The 17,828-nt window shown below is 33.1% G+C and overlaps 1 protein-coding gene across 4 annotated transcripts in view; it reads left to right on the forward strand.

The window, feature by feature from the left end:
• The window catches only part of Shprh (SNF2 histone linker PHD RING helicase), an 84,528-nt gene that overhangs the window by 45,794 nt on the left and 20,906 nt on the right, over positions 1-17,828 (forward strand). For all 4 annotated transcript variants that reach the window (XR_007109410.1, XM_047557719.1, XM_047557720.1 and 1 more), the window contains 7 exons: positions 299-472; positions 778-840; positions 1,821-2,046; positions 3,684-3,827; positions 5,320-5,421; positions 10,086-10,157; positions 12,951-13,139. Coding sequence is in view for 3 of the 4 variants with exons in the window: in XM_047557719.1 (XP_047413675.1) it covers positions 299-472; positions 778-840; positions 1,821-2,046; positions 3,684-3,827; positions 5,320-5,421; positions 10,086-10,157; positions 12,951-13,139 (970 nt within the window). In the remaining variant the exon portion in view is untranslated. The remainder of the gene's footprint in view (positions 1-298; positions 473-777; positions 841-1,820; positions 2,047-3,683; positions 3,828-5,319; positions 5,422-10,085; positions 10,158-12,950; positions 13,140-17,828) is intronic.

Raw genomic sequence — 17,828 nt, forward strand, 5'->3', positions numbered from 1 at the left:
GTCCTGATCTTTCAAAGATATCTGAGACAGAGACATAGATTTTGGGTACTTTTCAATTCCTGAGCATAGAACTATCAAACCTTTCTGATGTCTTTTGTATAGACAGGCCTAACATCCTTATATCTTGACTACTAGTAGATAACACTGAGTACATTCCTAAGGAAACCTCAACCAAATGTGATTGGGTGAATGTTACACGCAGTTTTGTTAATACTTTGCTAGCCATTTTTCTAAATTTAAGAAAATTGACCTATTATTCCTTTTTTGTGTTGTATGTGGTGCTGGTGATGGAAATCAGATTTCATGACTGCAGAGGTCTTCAGTTCTTACTTACAACCCAAATGGAAGAGCTGAATAAATTCCAGAAACTAGTAAGAGAAGCTGTAAAAAATCTGGAGAAACCTCCATCTCGTAATGTCATTGAGTCTGCAACAATCTGCCACCTCAGACCAACCAGACTTCCTCTCAACTGGTAAGTAATTGAAGAAATTACACAGTAAATGACATCATTCCATGAAGCTAGATAAGTCTCAGATATTGTCTCATAAGTCTGAGACAGTAGTGGCTCATAAAATAAAGATTGTTCATTTTAATTCTAACAAAGTACAAGGAGATGTATTATTAAAAAAAAAAAAACAAGGACTATGCATTTTTTTTTTCTAAAATAGCATAAAGTGATTATAAAGAAAAAATGAAGTACAAATACTAAGCTTCTTTTAGAAATTATATGATTGCCTGTTAGGTTTTTGAATATTTCTCTGATAATCTGTTTTTCAGCTGTGTCTTTTGTAAAGCTGATGAATTGTTCACAGAGTATGAATCGAAGCTATTTTCTAACACGTAAGTTTTCATTTGATTATTACCCATGAAAAAAGTGAAACATTTTATGAGATTTAGTGTTTGGTTATAAGACTATATTTCCACTATGACCTTTCCATATTTTTTTTTTATTAAATCAATATAGTAAACCTTTAGCATTTAATCCTTTGAGCATGCTGATGCTCAGTTTTGTCTATGTAGATGTTGCTTGTTAATATTTATGTCACATATTAATGTGTAATTAATGGAGGAGCAATTGAGGAGAGTGGTAAAAGATTCCAGACTCTGGAGTCTGACTAATTAGAACTCAAATTCCTGCCTATTTTTGTGAGCAAATTATTTCTCTAAGCCTCAGTATCCTCATTCATGAAAAGAAGATCCCACAACTCTTACTTCATTGCATTTTATGAGTGGTAAATAAAATTAACATAACTGTTTAGCAAAGTGCTTAGTACATAGTGCTTAGTACTATTATAGGATAGTATCTTATTAAGATGTTAACTCTCATATTAATATCCTTTCTTCCTGGTATTGGGGATTAAGTTCCTAAGTACATGTAGCCATGTCATTAGCAAATTTACCCATTTATCCCTTTTAAACAGGGAATTTGAGGAAAGGTAAGTTCTAATTGCCTCCAAAAAAATGATTGACACTGTATTTTCAGATCCTTCTGTTTTGTTTTGTGTTTTTTTTTTGCGTTATTAGTGGTAGTATCAGTTTATGTTTTAATTCTCAAAGTGATACTTACAACCTGGAATTTAGAGACATTTTTTTATTATTCCAGGTTATTGTCAAGAAACACTGCACAAACTTATGATTCTTCCAGGGTTTTTAGAGTTGCTGTTATTTTTCCAGACATTGAAGCACAATCTTATAGATATGATATTGAGAGTTATAGAAAATTACTGACCTTGCTATTCATTCTGCCAGTTTTACTCATTAACAATGCTTACAGCCCCACTGACAATAGTTACTATTGTTTTGTTCCGATATATTTTCAGAGTCAAAGGCCAGACTGCAATATTTGAGGAGATGATAGAAGATGAAGAAGGACTGGTGGATGATCGAGTACCTACCACCACCAGAGGTCTATGGGCAATAAGTGAGACAGAGCGATCTATGAAAGCAATACTGTCATTTGCAAAATCACATAGATTTGATGTTGAATTCATTGATGAAGGAAGTACTTCAATGGATCTCTTTGAAGCATGGAAGAAGGAATATAAGGTACAGTATTTAAAACTATACCTTATAACTTTAAAACTGGACTTTAAAACTTCCTTTCAGAATTAAAAAATTCTTCTCTAAACTAATGGTACTTGCTACTTTTCTTTTCTTTCTTCTCAGTTTTTCTGAGTTTACTTTAGAAACTTGAGGTAAATCATAATTTCTCTTTCCCTAAAATATAATTATTGTAATAAAGAATAGCAAATAATTCTTAAATTCTTTTTACTAAAAATATTTCATTCTATTCTTCTATTCCATGAAACTGGAGTAGTGGGACTTGGGGGAAATTTTTTTTTCTTTTGTTTTGTTTTTGCTTTAGCTCTGAATAACCAACAGCAGCAACAACCTTGAAGATTGGGAAACAAAGTAGATATTTCTCAAGCTACAAGGTTGGAAACCATTCTAATGAATAGAGCATAAATTGGCCTTTTGTGTACATATTTTAATTCATTGCATTATAACTTTATGCTTGAGATTCTAGAGTTCATTATTTTAGAATTATCCTTTACATTGAATTTGTTACCCATCATCTTACTTTGCAGGTGATATCAGTAGGGAAAGGAAAAGTGTTTAATTTATTTATAATGTCATATTTACATGTTATCTGTTTTTTTATCTAAAGTTCTTGTTTTTTAAAGCAGAATGAAAATTTTTGTACAGAAAGAGAAGATGTGTTGTTTGAAATATCTGTACATACGTTTGAAAGGTTGGGAAATACTATTTTTTAACGCAAAATTACCAGTTTAATAATTTTTCCTCACACATTACTATTATAAATGCAAAGCACACTAACAGTTAATTACAGTAAGCCATGGAAGAAGATTTTATTATATACATATATAGTGTCCAACTACCTGTTATACTCTTCCTTTGTGCCCAGTTTGGCTTCATGCTGTATGTCCAGAGGACTGCTTATCATGAATATCTTCCAGATCTTTGTGCATATTTCCTTCATAATTTTGCAGAACAAACCTTTTCACAGAAAAGTAAATGAATGAGCTACTGTTATACACATCAAAGAGGATCTTACCTCAAAATATGTTAGTATAGAAAGCATGTCAAAAAATTTATATTAATTGATGTCATTTTTATAAATTTGAGAAATATATATAACTGGATTTTAGGAATGCATATTTATAGTACTATTCTAGTGGAAAGTCAGGAATAATAAATTAGAATGGTGATTATTCCATTGTTTGGTATTGAAGGAGGAATATATAAGGAAAAGGTGATACATTTAAAACTTTCCAAGGAATTTGCATTATTCTCTTAAATTGAATGGTAGGTACTCAGTTGTGTATTTTATCTTTCTCATTACCATATATAGGTATTATTTTGAATATGTGAATGTTATAATAAAAAATTTTTAATAAAGTAGATATCATTAGTCTAATTTTATCTATAAAGATCTTTGGTCTTATCAAGAAATCTGAGTATTTTGTTCCTAAGAATTTGAAGAGATAGTGTCATGTGGAGATTATTCAGTCACCATTCCTTATCCTAGATGACTTAAAAGACTTGATGAAACGATATGTCTTAAGACCTCATTGAGGACTTCTGCTCAAGTCACATCTTGATATTTTTAACCAGTTTTATTATATATTTTACCACTGTCTTAGTCTTTTCTGTTCCTTCAGTTGCTTCATGAATATTGGATGACTCTAAGGAATCGCGTATCTGCTGTTGATGAACTTGCAATGGCTACAGAAAGACTGAGAGTGCGAGATCCTAGGGAGCCAAAACCAAACCCACCTGTTCATCATATCATCGAACCACATGAGGTAAAGTATGAGTAAATCACAGAAAAGGGTACAGCAAATTGATGTCATAATAATCTAAGACCCACAGGAAAGGTAGAGTCAGGCAGTGATCTCTTCTGTCAGTGTATATTTAATCTGTTCTCAGTTGAAACCATATGAAGTTGTTTTGTAGGTCAAAATCATTAAAGATTAGCAATTTCATATTTGATACATGCTTAATAGTCACTATTGTGGTGCATTTTGTTTCTCTCAAAGTTGCACATTCATCTGTTTTTGAGCACTTTCTCTGTTCCACATCCTGTGGGTCTTCTTGGTCACTTTTTACGCGTTTTATATTACCTCAGCTTTATTAGAACTAAAATAATCTTCCTCAGTATTTCAATTAGCTTTGACTTCACTGTGACCAAAATACCTGACAAGAACAGCATGAAAAAAAGTTTATTTTCGCTCACTTTTTCAGAGGTTTAACCCATGGTGGGCTGACTCCATTGCTCTGGGCTCAAGGGAGGCAGAACATTATGACAGTGTGTTGTGGAAAAGCATACTCTCTTTTCATGGTGGCCCAGGAGCAGAGAGAAGAAGGGGCTGCAGGAAAGGTGAACCCTTTCAGTGTATGCCCCCAGTGACCCACCACCCCCAACCACTCCTCACCTGCCTTCAGTTACATTACCACCTAGTTAGCACATTCAGACTAGGATGGACTAATTAGGTTATAGTTCCCAGAACCTAATCATTTCACCTCTGAATATTCTTGTCTTAATACAGGAGCTTTGGTGGAATACCTCATATCCAAACCATAGAACTCAAGGATAACTTAAAACTTTCTTTTGCATTGCTTTCTGTTACTAATAATAGATGGATATTTACAACTTATCCTCTAATAAACCTTATATTAGGATTCTCCTAATTTCACCAGTCTTTTCTATTTCCCATTAAAAATATTCTTTTCTGAATACTTTATTTTTATCCTTGTATGTGTTTAATGGTTTAAATCTTTCTTTTTATAAAACTTGGAGATTGTAAGTTAGAAAAACCTTTAAAATAATAATTATATAATCTCTCCTTTAAATATGAATTCTCAGTAAGATTTTCTTTAGAAGCAGATTCCTCTTATTTGAATTCTCCTTTTTGTCTGCTATATTTTATTTGGAGGCAGAGGTAGGATATTCCCTGTATATGATAAAATCACTCCACATAAAGCAGTGTATAATTAAATTTTTCCTCATTCCATGAATGTATTACTTTACAAATGTACCTAAACCAAATTTAGATTGGTGTTCATCATCCAACTTCAGTGTTACGTCAGTAATTTTGTCTTCTATGAAGCAAAAAGAAGTTCTTTCAAAATATATTATCATAGTATACATTTTGTATATTTGAGTTTAAATACATAAATGAGTTTTCTAAAACAGGACATGTTTACATTATTGAGAAGATTTATGCATGATGTTTGATATAGGTTAATTATCTTTATGAGAGAGAATGAAGAAACTTTCTTGTTATTTGTTTTCAGGTAGAACAAAATCGCATAAAACTACTAAATGATAAAGCCGTTGCTACATCACAGCTTCAGAAAAAACTTGGTCAGCTTCTTTACCTAACTAATTTGGAGAAGGTATTATTTTTAAAAGATGCTGTTTTTTTCTCATACTGTATTATTATAAATTACTTTAAATGACTCCTTCCATTTCAGATATTAACCCTGTAAGTTAATAGTACAGCTTTTTAAAAATTGATCTTTTGTTTGTGTTATTTCTAGGAGTTAAAACACTAACTATGTTGACAGTACCTACACAGAGCACCAAAAAAGTTTATGTCTATGGGAATTACAATTAACATAGATGATTTGAAATGTACCACATGATAAAAAGCAATGTATACAGACTATGGTTCAAAGCCTTTAGTAGAAGTATTATAACATAAACTCTCAAAAATTGTATTATATAACATATACACATCCATTCATTTATAATAATGTATATTTTAGTTTATTTGAAACTGTGAAATGAGTTTTAAAAAACTCACAATTCATAAGACATGATAATAAAGGTAGAGTTCAATTTTTAGTTTATTTCATAGCATTTTCTGAATTGTGATCTAAGTACTATATCAAACATTGGTGACTTGATAGGTCATTGATAAATACACCAGAGACACATCGAGAAAGAAAATTTCAGACCAATATCCTTAATGAACATTGATGCAAAAATTCTCAACAAAATCTTAGCAAATCGCATACAAAAATACATTAAAAAGATAGTGTACCACGATCAAGTGGGTTTTATCCCAGGATGCAAGGTTAGTTTAACATCTGGAAATCAATAAATGTAATTCACCATATTAATAGACTTAAAGTCAAGAATCACATGATTATTTCAATAGATGCAGAAAAAGAATTTGATAAAATACAGCATCCCTTCATGCTCAAAATACTGGAAAAAATAGGGATAGTGGGAACATTCCTTAACATTGTAAAGGCCATCTACGCTAAACCCATGGCTAATATCATTCTAAATGGTGAAAAACTGAAAGCATTCCCCCTAAAAACTGGAACAAGGCAGGGATGCCCTCTTTTACCACTTCTATTCACCATTGTCCTCGAAACTCTAGCCAGAGCAATTAGACAGACCAAAGAAATGAAAGGAATACGAATAGGAAAAGAAGAACTCAAACTATCCCTATTTGCTGATGATATGATTATATATTTAGAGGAACCAGAAAATTCCACCAGAAAACTTTTAGAACTCATAAGTGAATTCAGTAAAGTAGCAGGATATAACATTAATGCTCTTAAATCCAATGCGTTTTTATACATAAGTGATGAATCTTCAGAAAGAGAAGTTAGGAAAACTACCCCATTCACAATAGCTTCGAAAAAAATAAAATACTTGGGAATCAGTCTCACAAAAGAGGTGAAAGACCTCTACAATGAGAACTACAGAACACTAAAGAAAGGAATTAAAACCTTAGAAGATGGAAAGATCTCCCATGTTCTTGTATAGGCAGAACTAATATTGTCAAAATGGCCATACTACCAAAAGTGCTATACAGATTCAATGCAATTCCAATTAAAATCCCAATGATGTACCTTACAGAAATAGAACAAGCAATCATGAAATTCATCTGGAAGAATAAGAAACCCAGAATAGCTAAAGCAATCCTTAGCAGGAAGAATGAAACGAGGTATCGCAATACCAGAACTTCAACTGTACTACAAAGCAATAGTAACAAAAACGGCATATTGGCACCAAAATAGACAGGTAGATCAATGGTAGAGAATAGAGGACATGGACACAAACCCAAATAAATACAATTTTCTCATACTAGACAAAGGGGCCAAAAACATGCAATGGAGAAAAGATAGCTCTTCAACAAATGGTGGTGGGAAAACTGGAAATCCATATGCAACAGAATGAAACTAAACCCCTATCTCACCCTGCACAAAACTCAACTCACAATGGATCAAGGACCTTGAAATCAGACCAGAGACCCTGCATCTTATAGAAGAAAAAGTAGGTCCAAATCTTCAACTTGTTGGCTTAGGATCAACTTCCTTAACAGGACTCCTATAATTCCATTTAATTCAAGAATTTATAGTTTTCAGTTGACAAAGCATCTATCAGAACTGGTGACCAAATAGAGATATTTTTCTTTCAGTACTATAACAGTGACATGACAGTACTGAAAGAAGAACCTGCCAACATTAAATTCTATAGTTTAGAGAAAATATCCTATAAAAAAAATATTGAAGTAAAGGTATTTTCAAATAAATAAAAACTAAAATAATTTATTACCAGTAGACTCACATTACAACAAACATTAAGGAAATTCTTTGGGTTAAAGACAGATTATCTAATCTGAAGGATGGAGGAATGAAAAGCAAAGGAAAGCTTAAATATGTAGGTAAACATAAAGGAATATTAACTAAAGCAACAGGACTATTGTGTGGGATATATAGCATATAGAACTAAAATGTACAATGATAGCACAAAGGAAGGAGGTAAGAAGAGGTAAACTATCGTAAAATTCTATACTTTAAAGAAATGGCAAAAAAATCCAGAAGAATATCAAATGTGGCTACTTGACCGAATGCCGAACCTAACAACTACAAAATATACCTTTTATTAGGTGTGCATGAAATATTTTACTAAAGTTGACTTAATGTTGATACAAAACAGCTCTTAAATTTTTCAAAGAATAAAGTATACAAGGATATATTTTCTAACTAAGGAGAAATTCAACTAGAAATTAATAAGGGAAAGGTGACTAGATACACCCCAAATTGGAAATTAACAACACAATTCTAAATAACTCAAGACTTGAAGAAGTTCAGTGGAAATTAGAAATTATTCTGAACTAATTGAAAGTGACAATATGCAGCTAAGGTATTCTTAGAGGAAATATCTAATTATTTCTTTATTTTAATTGATAAATAAAAGAGAAACTTACAACTTTAAATCAGAGATCTGTAAAGTACCACACATAAGACTAATCCAAACCAGTACATTGTTTTGTAAGTAAAATTTTATTGGAACACAGCCAGTCATTTGTTTCACCCATCATCTATATAGTAGCAGTGTTGAGCAATTGCAACATAGAGCATATGACCTACAAAGCCAAAAATATTTACAGTCTGGCCCCTTACACAAAAAAAGTCAACTCTTTCTTCAAATAAATTAGAAAAGAAGTGATATGGTAGATTGTTCATAAATTGCTGCTATAATATTCTTCTACATATATATGCCCTTAAGCAGTCCCTTCCCATACTGGCTCTGGATTTAGTCATCTTACTTTTGACCTTGTGACACAAGCAGAGACCTAAAAATTCCATACACGTCGGGGTTCCCCTAGTCATCTTGCTCTTTGGAACACTGATACTACGTGAAGAAGCCCAGATTAACTTCCTTGAGGAACTGAGCCCACAGTTCTGCATTTCCCCCAGATAACTAATCTGCCATCTACCAGAAATGGGGGTTAGGCCATCTACTGCCATCCAGCACCAAGCCACCTCATCCCCAAAGTACCCAGGTAACCTATGGAGTCATAAGAATTACATGTTTATTTTAAGTCTCTGCATTCTCAGGTGATTTGTTACATGTTACCTGATACAGAGATCAATAATTAACAGAGGAAATAATTCAGCTGTTCAACTCTTTTAAATGCCTGCATACTTTCATTTTAGTTAGTGGAGTTATTTTGAATCCTTAGGGTACTGAATCTGTAAAATTAAGCTTTTTGTTATTGTTACTGCTTCACTACTTGTAAGCCAAAGGATAATTATTATAAATGTTTATGTAGTTTGTGAAACCACAAATGAAAACTGGTGATCTCTGTACCTTACTTTCCCTTTATGATTTTCTCAATTTCATATCTGTCTATTTTATAAGTTTTTAAAAAAAACTTTCAATTTTTATAATTTTAAGAAATTTTTAAAAAGCTATTATAGAGAACATAGAGATCTCAATCATTATTATTTCTGTTTTTCAGAACATATAAGTGTCCTATGTATGGGATGCCAGGACATAATGGGCTAAGGCAATTAAAAAAAGGATGCCAAGAAGCATGTAGTATTAGTAAAAGGGGTTATGTTATATAACCATGTGCTGCGTCTTCCCATGTCTCTGATCCTATGCCAAGTAGATACACATTACAAGTGCACATTTTCTTCAAAATTTTTAAAAAGGGGGCAAGAATGGGGGAAGGAAGGACTGTATAGAGGGAAAAGAGGGATGGGAGGGGTAGGGGGAAGGGGAAAAAATAACAGAATGAATCAACCAACATCACCCTATGTAAACGTATGATTACACAAATGGTATGCCTTTACTCTATGTACAAACAGAGAAAGAACATGTATCCCATTTGTTCACAATAAAAAATAAATAAATAAATAAAAAGAAAAAAAAAGCATTTATTTTGCAATTCTAAATTACATATTTTTAAATAATCTGTATTCTTTATAACAAAATCTAAAACTAAATTTTTCAAAATTTAGTTACATCATATTTTGCTTTTATGTTCTACAATCACAAATTTAGTAACAGATCTTAAACTGTAATAAAAATTGTTTCTTTTTTGTTCATACCTTAAATAAATGTTTTTGGTAAATCCCAGGAATGATCGTGTTAGGTAACATACAAACTATTAGGTAATCTCAATCATTGGGTTATTTAATTTGCAGTTGCCAGCATTTACTTCTAGAGATGAATTGAAAAGCATCTATCAGATAGGTTTTAAGTATAAAAATGTGACTAATATATTTTTGGATTCTTTTTTGCATAGTCTCAAGACAAAACATCAGGAGGTGTTAATCCAGAACCTTGTCCAATCTGTGCTCGACAGCTGGGAAAACAGGTGAAATTATAATAAATGTCACATGCATTTATAAAATACCTTAGGATTTTCGAAGGCAATCAATCAGTCAGCCTTTCTCTCTTTCATGATGACTGTGTGAAAGACAAGTATTACCTCCCATCTCAAAGTTGGGGTGACTTATTTAAGACTACCTATCTTTGAACAATCTTTCCTCAGTGATAGGTGAAAATATTTCTAGAATGACCCCATCTTTTTCATTAAATTTTTGTGGTTTTGAAGATATTTCCAAATACGAAATTGTTTCCAAGTAACTTATTTTTTCTGGATTACCATAGTTATTTGGTAATTGTACAGAAATATAATACATCACAAATAGATTTACTTATGAAGGTAGTACAAAGGTTTAGTAACATAGCTCTTACTTTGTATTATTAATATCTTAAAATCCACAGGCTTTAAACTACAAATAACATCTCTTCTAGGGGAATTTAGATGTGCATTTTAGAAAACTGCAATAATAATTAAATATACTACTTTGTAACTATTACATACAAATATCTATGGACATGATGGCACCCTATTAATTCTTCTCTAAGAGGTTCATGTTTTTATCCTACTCAGTAGGATAATCTCTGTGTTCAATATTAGAAGGTTCATTGCTTTTAACATTTGAAAGATAAGCCTGTTACCATTAACCAGTGAAAGTATCCTCCACTGTTTTTTTCCCACCTGTGGAACTAAAATAAAATATATAAATTCCTTGTTCTAAGCAGGAAAAATCAGGAAGAAAGGACCTTTTAGTTTTCAAAATTTATGCAGAAGGTGAATTCTCAAAGGAATCTTATTATAAATCTTAATAGTATAGCTATAATATTAGAAACAGCAACAAAAGAATACTATACAGATATTGATGACTTCTGACAAAAATCAGTAATAAAAATACTATGATTAAAAGTGAAAAGAGGCTGAGCACAGTGATGCATTCCTATAATCCCAGGAACTCTGGAGGCAGAGGCAGTAGGATTGCAAATTCAAATCTAGCTTCAGCAACTTAGCGGCACCTTGTCTCAAAATAAATAATAAAAAGGGCTGGGAATGTAGCTCAGTGGTAAAGTACCCTCAGTTTAATCCCTAGTACCAAACAAAGGGTTGGGGGAATATAGGAATGGGGCACAGAGTAGTGATAGAGCATGTGCCTAGCATGTATAGGGCCCTGGGTTCAATCCCCAACACCAAGAAACAGGGAATGGGGCAGCATGACAAAGCAGTCTTTTTTCGGTTTTAGTTTTTGATGATATTCGTGTAATTGCATTATCTCCAAAAATTTATTTCATTTTCATCTTTAGCATTTTCAGTTTTTAAAATTCTTTCATGTACATTATTTCATTCACTTCCTATGTAAGCCAGGCCTCCTACATCTAGAAGAACATACTGAATTGCAGTAGTAGTAGTAATAAAACTGTATGTTTCAAACTCTGTTCATGCCCACAATCTGTAGGAACTCTAACCTTTTCTCTTAGTTTCCCAGTTTTCCTCCTCCCTGTGTAATTTACGTCTATTCAATTAGAATCTATCAGAGATAGCTCATCTGTACCTGCTGATTCAGAAGGTATTACCATTTATCTGTTCTTGTGTTTCAACCACTTCAGTTAGTGTCTCATTGCTTCTAATGTGGGTTTTCTCTTTGATTTCTTCTCTAATGTGAATGTAGGTGTGCCTGTCTTGCTCTGTTGATTGTTTATTCTGAGCTCTCCAGAGTCACAAAATTTCTCTCAAATAGAAAATATCCTTCCTTGCCAGTGGCACTTCAGGTACATAGGGTACTGGATAACCCTGCTTTGTGTCAAGCAGAAGTGGTAGTGAGATAGCTTCTTAATTTTGTTCCAGCCTCCTGAGAACTCTGACATAACCACTTGAGAGCAGAGGTGCAGCTAAAGAGCAAAGGGAACAGTATCAGCCAACCAAACAAGAAATAACCCCTCTCCTTTTCCATATTTGTTTTAAAAACCAGGTTTATCTCCCTCAATTTTTTTCTTTCTATACAAGCCACGTATTTTCTTTCTATACAAGTTCATATGTATCTGTATCCTAGCAAAAAACAACTAAGAACTGAGGTGCCTTGCACTGACACACTCTCAGTTTTCATTGTTATTGTTTTTACCTGGTGAAAAATAATTAAATAATTTGCATTAAATATCATAGCTTTTAAAGTTGACACCTAGATTAAATCTAATCCTCTTCTATACCACTATTGCCAAAGAGGCACATATGCTTTATGATATTTTCCAGAGATTTAGAGATCGTTATTTTTCTTTTCTTTTATTAGGACAAGCAGTTTCTGAAAAAATATCTTATTGTTTAGATCTTTGTTTAATGTATCCAGAACCACTTTAAAATTAATCTGAGATGCTAATCTCATTTTCTATATAAATTCTTTAATACACAAAACTATAAATCTGATTAATAAATTGAATAGGATATATTAGGTACATTTCTCCTAATGTTGTTCTCGCTTCTCCTATTGTGTCTGGTGTTAGACTGATAAGAGTAATTTGCACTTTTTCTAAATCTGAAATGAGAGCACCAGTTTATTACAAAATAATGATGATTGACTAGGGTCAGTAGAAGTAAACACTATAAAAACTTACGCCATTTTGACTAAAAAATAATTAATTTAAAAACACAACCTGACTTTTATGACTTATAGAATGTTAATATTGTGAAATATTTAGGAAGTAAAATCATGAGTCACTTCTTTAGTTATATTTATATACTGGAAACATCTTTAACAGTATCTCACCAAGGCTTGTTCTGTGTGTTTTCTTTTTTTAGTGGGCAGTACTAACTTGTGGACACTGTTTCTGTAATGAATGCATTTCTATTATTATTGAACAATACAGCGTGGGGTCTCACAGAAGCTCCATTAAATGTGCCATCTGCCGCCAGACCACATCTCACAAAGAAATCTCCTATGTCTTTACCTCTGAGCAAGCAAGCCAAGAAGAGGATATCCCTGTGAAGGTAAAGTAGGTCAAGAGCACATGGAAGCATAGTTAGAGCAATAGAATAGGAATCAGTATCTCACCAAGGCGAGCATTAAAATCAGAGCATGGCAAATAGTAGACACTACTGTTGTCCATAAATATAATGCCCGAAAACTTCAGCTTTATCACTTACGTTTTTGTTGTGGAAGGAAAACAATACTTATTCAAACATAGTTAGCAGTAGTCACACCCACTATGGCAGACAAGAATACCAGTTCCCTATCATCTGCCCTATTTCCATTCACTACGTATAAGATAGAACTCTAGTTAAATTTGAGATTTATTCAAAGAAGGCTTTTTCTTCCTCCTTTTACTCAATTGTGGATACCAGAAAAAAAGCATGCCCAACCACATTGAAGGAAAAAATAGATATGTTATTGATGTTAGTTATTGCTATGGGAAAGATACAGTATGTTTTAAAATACCATGAATGGATATTTCAGAACACAACTAAAATTTGACTTTATTTTCCTAATTTTTTCTCAGTCTGCATTCAGAAAATTTTTTATAAATTACTAATTTGAGATATAAACAGGATCTGTAATTGAAATTTCTGAGTAGAGTACGTTTTAATGAAAAATTTTTACAAGACTCTTTTGTTCCTTGTTTTTCTAAAGTACACTTTTTCAACTTTTTTCTAACTAAACTTGGACAAAGGGCAAATCAGTTTGTAAATAATATGAATATGAGCCAGGATTATGAGCCTCAAGGATTAGTTTAGAGAATGGTGGAACTAATAACTCTTTAGCAAGAAGTTGAATCTTCTTCATTAATTCCTTCTTCTTCTGAGTTCTTGATACTTGCTTCTCACATATCTTTAAGGATATGTCTTGTGAACATAGTTAACTACAATTTGAACTTTACTGCCAGAAGTTAACCAGTTCTTAAAGTACTCCCTCCTAAGAAAACTACAGTTGAATTAAACAATTTTTAATGGCAGGGTTTTGTTATTTTTTTCCCTACTACTATTTGTGTAAAACCTGAAAATGTCATTAGCATTGCCCTTTACTGTGTTGGAATAAACAGAATCCCAGAGTTGGAATAAACTTCTACTCATTTATTCATTTATTCAATGCACATGTGTTTATTAGACACATACTGCATGCCAAGCAGTGTGCTGGACCTCACAGATGGAGTATTACACACATGAATAAAACAGATGAGGTTGCTGCTCTCATGGATTTGACAGTTTGGCAGTAGTGGGGAAGGTTTGAGTTGGGGCAGGAAGCAGTGACATTAAACAGATTACTGATATATTACAATTATGATAAGCACTAAAAAAGAAAAGCAAACCTGGCTTTTCTGAGGGAATAACTGTTGAGCAGATACAGTTTCTGAAGGATAAATGGATTAGCTAACATTGGAAGAGAATTGGGAGTGATCTTATAGGGAGGAGGCTCCCAAATAGGAAATCAAACAAAAAGTGCACGCGCGCGCGTGCACACACACACAGAGTATATGAAAAATAGACTATCAGGGATAGCAAAGAATAGAACAGAAAAAATTGGGGACACTAGTTTAGAAGGTCACAGTAGTCATATTGGTGATTTGACTGGGTTGATGGCAGTGGACATGGAGAAAAACAAGTATATTCAAAAGATATTTAAAGTTAATTAGTAAAAATAGAATGTTGTAGGCATTGGTAAAGATGGAAATTTCATAAATGATCCCCTTGTTGCTCATGTGAAGAATTGGGTGACTTATGTTATAGTTGCTGATAAAGTATTTGGACACATTGTATTTAAGGTTTTTAATATTGGAACTGAAGATACTAAATTTAGAGTCACTGACATAAATGATCTTTAAAGCCTTGGGAAGGAATAACGTGGTATGATAAAAGAAATAGAGGTTAGCTCAAGTCCTGTAGTCAATAACTTTTAAAAAAGGGTATAAAAGAGGGTGAATAAGCAGGGGATGGGGTGTGGAGAACAGTAAGGGAATTACAGAATGGGCAAGTTTTATGTTTAAATGAGAGGATTATGACCTGAGGATCATCTATCGTCCTATTCTCTGTGAGTCCCCTAGATAAATGGATTTTTAAGGCAAATGACAAAGAGTTTCAAAGTGAAAATGTAGATGGCCTCTCGGGCAATCCACACACTAACTCTGAGGCCTTGGTAGTTCCTCTTTGTCCCACTCCTCACACGTAGAACTACTCTTCTGTCCAGTTCCCTCTACCACTTTTCTTCCCTCTCCTATAGTTTCTCTTTTCTTTCCTTCCCCTAAAGTTGGTCTGTCTTAGCTCTTTCTTTTCTGTCTCTTCATCTGACTGCAGGTATCCCAGGGGCCTCAGATGGCTTTTATGGCTAAGAAGTAGCAGTTCACCTTTAGATGGTGAAAGCTTTTTATCACAGTTCAAGGAACTGGCATGAGGCAGAACTGCTGTGTCAGGCTTCACTCAGTGAAGTTGAGGAAGTGATTGCTCTATCTACCAGTAAACAGCACAGCCTCTGAACTGAGTCACTGAGCCTGTCAAACCCAAACACCTGTTCACTTATGGCAGGTTTCCTAGATGCCCAAAAGAGATCAGGACAGTTACATTTGCTGTCCTGTTGGGACAGGGATACGAGTGTTGAAATATTACTTCTCATGCTCTAACTTCTTCCTGTCTTCTGTGGGTATTGATGAACACATGAATTAATTGAAGCATCTTTCTAAAAAAATTAGTCAATTTGTAGTTTACTAAAGTTAATAATTTCCCTCATTGTGGATGGATACATACTTGCATTTCCTTTTCTATTAATGCATCACTGAATGTGGAACCTATTATGCAAACAAGTTTTATCCCTCCTCCACTTTCTCACATTGCTTCTCGCCATGTTGGTGTTTGCTTCTTGTTGCCTGTTCTGTCACCATTCTTGTCTACCACTTCTGCCATCTGCTGTCACCTCTTCTGACTTCTGTCACATTTCTACCCTACTGTCTGTCACTTTCTCCTTGAAGCATCTGCTTATTGTATTTTCAGACTTTGCCTCACTGTCTGAAACTTCTTCATTAAATGGTCACAGCACTTAATTTGAAGAAATGATCATATATAAAATAAATACGAATCTATATAAATAATTAAGGTATTATTTTCACATTTTAGAACTATTGGTTCAAACTCTTCCTAAACCTAAAGGTCTTTTTCCTTTTTACTATTATTGATTATCAAATTCCTGATATTCAATAAACAATACTAAAAAGTAATTTCTTATTTCATTGAAGTTGTTTTATTTGAAATGTTCATTTCACTGTAAGTACTCCTGTCAAGACTGTTGATCATAACAAACGATATGATAGCACAAGTAGTGCTTAATAATATAGTCGACGTCGGGTGAAAGATATTTGGAGAACATAAAAAGAGTATTAAGTAGTATTCCACATTTTTTTCTGGTGGTATTTTTGGAAATTAGAGGTTTCACAATGTAAGGAATTTTATTGATTGGCCCAGAAATAAAATGAATATTGAGATCACAAATATTCCTTTGGTGGATATACTTAAAAAACCTATCTTTCCTAATCAACAGTATGACAGTATTCCTAAGTGACCTTTGGAACCTACTGGGCATTTCACAAAGTAAACAAAATTCCCCTTGCAAGTTCTGACAACTGCCAGGCATTTTGGATGGTGAAGTAGGTCTCTTGGCAGAACACAGGCCCCACGTGGCATGTTCCCTGTGTCCTGTGTTTGGCTAGGTTTTATACAAACCATTTCACCAATGAAAAACCTGACTCCATAATGGATAAGATTCTTACGGCATAAGAAGTTTCATCCAGGAGAAAATAGACACAGTCACAGCAAAATAGCACCCTTTCCACGCCCCCACACACACACCCCTCCATTACACACATACACCCTTACTTTACCTTCTTAAACTTTAGAGTATGATAACCAGCTTGCTTTTAAAAATAAAAAGTTTTTTCAGTTCCCACTTTCATAAATTTTGACTCATTACATGTAGCAATCTGATTTTAATAAGAAATCTGTTGAAAATAGAGATATTTTATAGTCTTTTTATAGAGAACATAGTGTATCTACATTCAAACTCCCAGAGAACCTTAGCAATACTGTGTATAGTATTCCACTATGTGTACAATCCTATTCCTTTTTTTTTTTTTTTTTTTTTTTTTGAGTGCTTTTTCAGTTGACTTATGACATCTGTATCTCATCCTTCTTGAAATACAATTAAACATCTGGGTAGAAAAACAATTATGAAATCTTGTTGAGTTTAGACATAAAATAATTCAGTAAATGTAATCCATAAGTAATTGTATTTAAATCTATATCTAAATATTCTTTTATAAGATATAGCATACATGAACACAACTCTGGTAAATTTAGAATACAATTCTGTGTTTCTGTTAGAGATCATCATGACTAAATATGTTTACAAGAAAACAATTTCTATTCACTGGCCCACTTACCACTTGAAATGGCTAATTGTTAGTAAGTCTCATGGTGACGTTAGCCATAACTTAAAGTAATTTAAACACCACAGTAGAACTTTTCAAGACATAAATTATAAGTTTTCTTTATGAAAAACTTAATTTGTCTAGTGTAAACTTCCTTATAATGTGGAAGCCCTGGGGACTTTGTTTTATTCACTACTATATCCTAAGTATCTAGAACAATACCTGGCATATAACAGGCACTCAGTATTTGGATAGATGCTGAATGGATAAA

The sequence above is a fragment of the Sciurus carolinensis genome, chromosome 7 (genome assembly GCF_902686445.1).
Source record: "Sciurus carolinensis chromosome 7, mSciCar1.2, whole genome shotgun sequence".
Classification (NCBI taxonomy): Eukaryota; Metazoa; Chordata; class Mammalia; order Rodentia; family Sciuridae; genus Sciurus; species Sciurus carolinensis.